Source organism: Loa loa (genome assembly GCF_000183805.2).
Source record: "Loa loa unplaced genomic scaffold supercont3.223, whole genome shotgun sequence".
Classification (NCBI taxonomy): Eukaryota; Metazoa; Nematoda; class Chromadorea; order Rhabditida; family Onchocercidae; genus Loa; species Loa loa.
The window spans coordinates 53,466-60,942 of record NW_018108403.1 but is presented as its reverse complement, the minus strand read 5'-3'; the positions used below and the strand labels follow the sequence as shown (position 1 = coordinate 60,942).

General features: G+C 36.3%; 2 protein-coding genes across 3 annotated transcripts in view; both read right to left on the bottom strand.

Annotated features, from left to right (window-relative positions):
- Nucleotides 1–1,059: 1,059 nt before the first annotated feature.
- LOAG_11008 (hypothetical protein) lies at nt 1,060–5,542 on the bottom strand (the record flags this gene model as incomplete). Its single annotated transcript, XM_020448271.1, has 12 exons — nt 1,060–1,199; nt 1,469–1,637; nt 1,843–2,028; nt 2,159–2,270; nt 2,549–2,696; nt 2,766–2,947; nt 3,438–3,584; nt 3,745–3,959; nt 4,561–4,696; nt 4,792–5,004; nt 5,154–5,324; nt 5,397–5,542. 12 exons carry the CDS (start codon nt 5,540–5,542, stop codon nt 1,060–1,062), a joined length of 1,965 nt encoding a protein of 654 aa, XP_020301570.1.
- A 740-nt stretch (nt 5,543–6,282) lies between these two features.
- LOAG_11610 overlaps nt 6,283–7,477 on the bottom strand; it is a 3,474-nt gene continuing 2,279 nt past the window's right edge. For both annotated transcript variants that reach the window (XM_020448381.1, XM_020448382.1), the window contains exon 7: nt 6,283–7,342. In XM_020448381.1, the coding sequence (XP_020301470.1) occupies nt 7,232–7,342 (111 nt within the window). In that variant the 3' untranslated portion in view covers nt 6,283–7,231. The remainder of the gene's footprint in view (nt 7,343–7,477) is intronic.

Sequence of the window (7,477 nt, the reverse complement as noted above, 5' to 3'; positions counted from 1 at the left end):
TTTACAAGAACGACTTCCTTGTGCATTATGCTAAATCCAGCTTAAATAATCCAAAATGTAAGTTATCAGAACTGTTCAGAAAACCGATCATCGCGGATAGAAAACGTTGTTTTGAACGCGGTCAAGCATCGATCATGAACAATGCTCAACTGCTCTGTTTCAAACAACCAATACTATAAAAGCGGACAATGGAAGGATTATTTCACGTAATTTCCAAACAAAACTACGATGAAAAGAATTCTTGAGATGGATACGGCTTACATTGTACAAATCTTCGAACACACAATGGCAAATAGGTTTGTGGATTCAAGGAACATCATAACATTGAAGTATCGTAGTAAAAAAGTGCAATCATCGTACCCCTGAACCTAATAATCATATAGAGCTACTGATAACCTGCTGTGCAAGCATAGAACTGCGTAAGCAATAAACTAATCCGACCGGACTCCAACTCCGCAGTATCTATTTGAACAAAGCTTAACGGCAGCTTGAAGATTACTCCATCTGATTATTTGGTTCCATTTTATTAGTGACACTTTTCGTACATGGCTAGTTGTTTACAGGAAAGTGAATAGATACAAAGTCTCTTTACATATCTCGTACTTGACCCTCCTTCATTTGCAAATCTGTACTGCTTTCGGAGTCAATTAATTAATTACAGTGAATTACAAGAAAATAAGTTTAATGAAGTCTTTTGCAGTTTTACGAGCTATACACTCTACATTCTTCTTTGACATTCGGTTGCACACTTGAAAAAAACAAAACATCCCAATATTCAAACTTCCATTTGTAATCCCAAAGATATTTATGTTTCCACTGTATAAGTTAAAAATGGTCCATACTCCAAGTTACTCATTTGAAACGAACTCTGAAATATTTTATACATGGAAATCCTTAAAAACAACAGGACAACTCTGCGGAAATGTTTTCAGCATTTGAAACTTTCCTTAATGTACATTTACATTTTACACAGCTCTCAAAAATTTTCATCCTCCAAACTTGTCCAAGACAAAACATAACACGGGTAACCAAGTACAACAGGTACGTACAGACTAAAAGTTAGCTATCACCAAGTACTTGATAGACGCGAAAAGTGGGATTTTCAAATACCAGCTTGAAATAAAGTTTCGTTTCATCATCAACATAGCGTACCCTATCGCAAAACCGCAAATGAACCGATAGCGTCTTCGGATCTGTTTCTGCAATATAATATTTGAAAACCAAAAAGCCAACTTTGTTAATCATGCTAACGACTCTTTTACAAGTTCCATTTCCAGAAAAAAAAAGTACAATGTATCTTCTTCAATCTATAACAAAATTTAGGGACTGAATAATCTCGCAGGACTTTTTTTTTCTCCATCCAAGTTTCTGCAAGTTACTGAAAAATACATCCAAGTTTTTAAAATGTTGCAACAATTCTGTCCATTATTCATATACATAATTATACCAAGACACAACCAAATCTCACTTTTCGGCATGACATACTCTAGCGTATCACCATTAGCGGCATCCACCAGATCTTTCGTTGAACATCCCGTTGAAGCGGCCAGACATATACTATCCTCCAATATGATGTAATCTACCTTATGAGCTGTCAAAATTCCATGCATTTCGGCGAGCGTTTTTCGACCATACATCTGAGAAAAATTTTATTGCAAGGATGAGATGAATCAATTATTCTTCAGCAAGTTAAAAATCAAGCACCTAACAATAAATCAATTTGCTTGTCATCCATGACTATTTCCCCAATATTGACAAAAGAAAAATTGCTCAAATTAGAGATAATATTTCAAAATAGCGAAGTCATTTAAGACTTTACATCAGCTTTGTAAAGTGTCCAACCTGATAAAGCTGTAATGTCCGATCACGCAACCACTTATCTTCAAAGTGTGGGTGATTAACCAAATACCTTCCTGTGCAAGCTTTTACTCCGGCCATCAGCTGCATGCTTCCTGACCAAGAAGATGAAGGCTGCGTTGACTTTTTGATCCATTCCATTAATGCAACAGTATCCGGATCATAAAATTCCTGAATTAGTACTAAATTTTTGATCGTGGCGTGCACTGCTCAGTTCTGATCCAAATGATTTGGAAAAGAGTTTTACATAAAGTACGAATGTCTACGAGAAATACGCATAAATGTAACTCATGAACTATACCTGTTCGTCCGCTATCTGTTCCTTGTAAATACCATAATGGTTGTATAGCAGAGTTGTGATTGCAGCTATTACTACCATCTGTACAACAAACCGTCCCGAGTACTTTGAAATCCTGAAGTGCAGAGCACGCCCTGTATTTCCTTGTTCTTAACAAAACAAGCTACTCAACCATTTGCATATATTGTTTGTGTACTAATTTTCCCTAGCACTTGACATTTTTTTCGAACTTTTAATATCCCTTCAAACAACTGCAACTCACTGCCTCAAAGCTGTGTATTGCTGTTCAATAACAGATTTTCAAATAAGTTTCATTGTTTCTCAAGATATACCTTGAAGAATACGTACAGTATAACACTCTAATGAAAGGTAGCGGGATGAAGACTTACTTACATCACAGGTAACACGCAGGCAACAAGGGCAATCTGTGGAAACCAAAGGTATTTCATTCGGAGAGTAAAAACAGCAACTATTCCACATACCATTGACTGAATGACGATAAAAATCGTTTCCGGCCCAAAATGATTGATAAATGCAGGTACTGCAACAATAGATGCAAACCACACAATAAACTACAGCATTCTACTATTTAGATTAATAAAGACAATACCAGATCCTCGACCGCAGCGCTGCATCGTAACTGAATATATCGTCGTTAAAGTAACAATGAATATCGCTGCTGTGAAGAGCGGAAAGCAACCATTCAGGGATGTACGCCGAAAGAAGTCATTATCGAGATAAGCGAAAGCTCCGTGACACAAATATAGGGCAGTTTCGAAAGGTACTGAGGACCTAAATATGGCTGCTCAAAAAAAAAAAAAAAAAGAAAACTGCTCAAAACTAATACTGAATGAAAAAAATCTAAATCTTCGTCTTTTGCTTCCACATCTCAAAGACTTCCATCATTCCACTTTGTACGACTACTGAACTCAACGTTCCTTCTACTACTCCATTCAAAATAAAATTAAGGCAATACTGTCCTGTCCTAATCCTTCCAAACTGTTCTAGCACTTAAGGAAAAAACATTTGATTATTGCATGTACAATGTAATTTTTTATATTCCAACTGATATAATTTCAACACTTTTTGCATTCACACATATTAGCGAATTATTCAACTATCCAGCCTCAACCAATGGACATCTTTATATTCATTTTCAGCTTCCCTCACACCAAACTCTTCACATTATAATTACACTTTGTTTATTTGTCCTTGTTAAGCATAAGTTCGTAAAAGAATGAAGCAAATAGAACCGATAATCAAATATAAAAAATATAACTACCTCGAAATTAAGCCAATTTTAGCCTTTACAAAAGTCCATATGTGCGTGTCAGCTTCAGCGCCCACAAGATAACGGATGAACCAGCTTAGCGCCAGCGTTAATGTAACGATATAAACTGACTTTAGCAGTATTAAACTCATTCGCTCCCTGTAATAAATAGGAACAAAACGTATAATTTGTAAAAGTAAAATGAGTAAATTGATAATAAGTAGATGGGGGAAACGTGCTAGAAACAAGTATCGTAACATACATTGATCACTTCCACTATCATTTTCATTCAGTAAAAATTAAATAACTTGCAACAAACCTTCCTGTGTTGGTTGTTAAACGAAGGATGACAATGGAGCTTAAATTAAAGGCCGTACAAATGGAAGCAATATTCATTAGCTGACCAAACTGCGCTAATACAACAAAGAAAAATGCTAGCGACTGCAGCAAGAGAAGCGAAATAATGGTGGATGACAGATGAGGAATGATCAGACTCATTCCCACCAGAGATGTCGACTGCAGTACCAAGATGAACTGTAATTTTTGCGATTTTAGAAGCACCAAAAAGATACTGTTTTTTCAAATCTTCGAGACGCCCACTTATTCAATTACAATTAGTCTAACAGACAGCCTTCGCCAGAACTTATGATGAAGAAGTCTCACCTTATCGCAGCACTTAATCAAGCGGCCAAAGCCTTTCAAACATGACTGATTACTTAATCTTTCCCTTCAATTATCAATTTCTCCCTTCTTAATAATTTTATTACAAATGTGACTTTAACAGTACACCACGAAGGCCTCCATTATTATATCCTACCAACCCCGCGGTGGCCCTGAAAACCACTTTACATATTTCAGCATTAACATTAGGACCACCCGTACTCAAAGGCTGCCCTCAACATGTAACCGTAATAACTATTACAACTCACTCCATCCTGCGCTTATTTTGAAATTGCGTTACGCACTGCATGTTGATTAAACTAACAGAACTGCTGAATAGCAAAAAAAAAGTGAAAAAGATACGTAAAATAGCAACAAGTTACCTGAGTAAACTGCCAAAACAGAGCAAATAGGAAAGTGGCGAAGAAAAAACAAAGTAGTATTTTTTGCACGAGACATCGGAGAAACGAAGCACCATAACAATGCACGCGTTTTGCAGCCAAAAAAACGGCAATGCAAAATTTTCCCGCAAATTAACAGTGAAGAAAACTCGAGTGCTGTCATCGATGTTTGTAAGCATCCATGTGAAAACAAGCAATCCATATAGCCAACTAAAAACTGTTCACTTGGATTGGGTGAGTGTTTTCGAAATCTCGTCTGTAGATAAGTAAAGGTTGCAAAAAAAGAAAAAGAGAAAATGGTATGCCTTCCGGTGAGAGCCCAAGTAAGAAGAAACAATGTTGCAACACCGAGTCCAGCAAAAGTAAAGCATGAATAGACATAAAATAGGATCGGTTTTGGTAAATAATAGTCTCGAAGCAGTCGGAAAGATGCAAAAAATTTGTATAAAACAGCAAGGATCAATTCTTGATAAATGTTGAACCGTTCGAATACGTTAATTTGACGAGGGAATTCAGTGCTGAAATGAAGTAATCAATCAATCAAATGAAGTAATAATGGATAGGTATCCACAGATGTCTTGAAAATAAGTTTTAGCACTTGTTGTTTTGTTATGTGGTCTAGCAGATAACTAATTATTACACAACTATTATGAAATATTACGTTTACCTGTTATCATGCATCAGTGCGTAGATTGTGCTATTAAATGACATCTTTGGATGAACGGCAAACTTATAATAGGAATAATAAAGACCAGCTTCAGTCCTCAACGATATCTCTTGTTCAACTTGCTTTATATGCGAAAACCACAGCTTCGTCTCATGCAACTCTTGCATATATCTGAAATAGCTAACCCTTCCATCGCCAATACAAGAATCGATAAAAGTTACGAAGGAACAAATGAAAACTTACTTTCCAAAAATGAAACCACATAAGAGTGCGACCATACACCCGATATAATTCATAAAAACACCGAGATTTAAATTTAATCGGTTGCTTCGTATTGGATACGATGACAGCGGAATTCGCTCTGGTGACTTGGAAAATTCGTAATCCATTCAGTCGGTGTAAAAGAATGTGCTAACATACATCGAATGATGCAGTATTATTAACAATACTGAGCAAACAAATTTGTTGGGGAACTCCTGAAATAACTGCCTTATGTTCTGACTAATACAACGACCTGTGTGATCTCCCTAACACATATCTTCTAGAAAACAACTTATACCTTACCGTTTGGAACTTGCCAAACACAAACCATCCGATAACACGAGTTCAAAACTCAGTCTACGTCATCAGTATGATCAGTTACATGCACAGCTACAAGGTCATCAAAACTCAGTTATGCAGCCATGGTCAAGTGGTCGCCATCGTTATCGGACTGTGATAAACAACACTATTACCACAAATTATTACACCCTGTCAGACATTTCACGGATAGTATGGAAAACAATGCATGATATACAACTATCTATATTACAATTAAAATCTAAATCCCCACTGATTTTCACAAATCGTCTCCTTTCACAAGCCAACACGCGAAATATCGCAAAATATGAAGTCTGTGATGGCGGCAAGGGTTCAAGTGGAGACAGGGGGAGGGAATTTCATCAAAAGTGGGGCAATGATTTGTAATATGAATCTTCTTATATTGCTGGGAGATGTTCTCGTGTTTGACACCAACGCACCGTATGATGCGATAGCAAAATAGTTCATCTTGGTAAAGCATCATCTTTATAACTCAATTTTAATGTAAACTTCGTTCTTTGTGTTTAATGTGTCTCTAACACCCAAGGTCGGTGAATAACAGTGTAAGAGCTTCATCCTTTGCTTCTCATTTTTACAGAACAAAGTTCAAGGTTATGAAAAAAGTGAATTCAAATATGTAGCAGGGAAAAAAAACTTGCTACTAGACGTCCTTAAAGAGTTGTGGGAGAAAAGCACATTGTACTTTTCCCTAAATTTAATTACAGTTGCACTGTTCTACAAATTAATAAAAACCGATTCAATATTTAACAAATGAATAGATGAAATACGGAACAATATAACCTAGCAATCCATGACATAGTTGACACAATAATACATCAGAACCGTGATTAATGAAGCAAAAAGAAACGCCACCTGTCGCGAAAGTTGTCGTGCAAGGATACAAATGGTAACTGAATCAAAAATATTGCTGAAAAACGAAGGTCCTACTTCCATTGAGGAAGTAAAGTTCGAATTTTTCGACTTGCGACAACGAAGAGCGAATTCAACAGAACAGTATGTTAACCAATGGAATATTTAGAGTGATAACCAATGTAAAATCAAATGACAGAGGGAAATGTGCGTTGAGATGGATTGTATTAACAAAGTGATGAATCGAAATGAAGGGAAAGTAATTCGGGACAAAGATATGAGCCCTTATATGAGTCACCCCCCCCCCCTCTTTATAAAATATGAACCCCCTTACAGCATACAAGTGGGAGGGATTCACAATGTCGAAGAGGGATATATATATATAACGTCAACAATGAGGATTTACAACACAATTTCAAGAAGGTACATAATAGGCAAGGCAGTGTCATAATGGGCTCTTTGTCTATTACTGCGTATATGCATCTAATACGGATGAGTAAGAAGAACGGAAGATTTAAATATTACCAATCAATATGAGTCATAGTCAAATTGGGGCAAACTATTTCAGGTTTCCCAATACTACCTGGAACTGACAATTCTTTTTCCACTCACAAAAAAACAACTCAGTTCTAAGCTTCAACGTAATCCATTTGTCTCATCAAATAATGCGCTGTCGCTTCAGCAATAGGAAGCAATGGATGGTCTTGAATTTCCTTTTCTCCACGTCCAATATCAATTACCTGAACAAATCAACAAATCATGAAACAAACTATTACCAGTTCGATAGAATGAACATGCAAAGTGATTTTGAACCAGGAAATTCTTTCGTTCCTCCTAACTCGGATGATATATATATATATATATATATATATAAG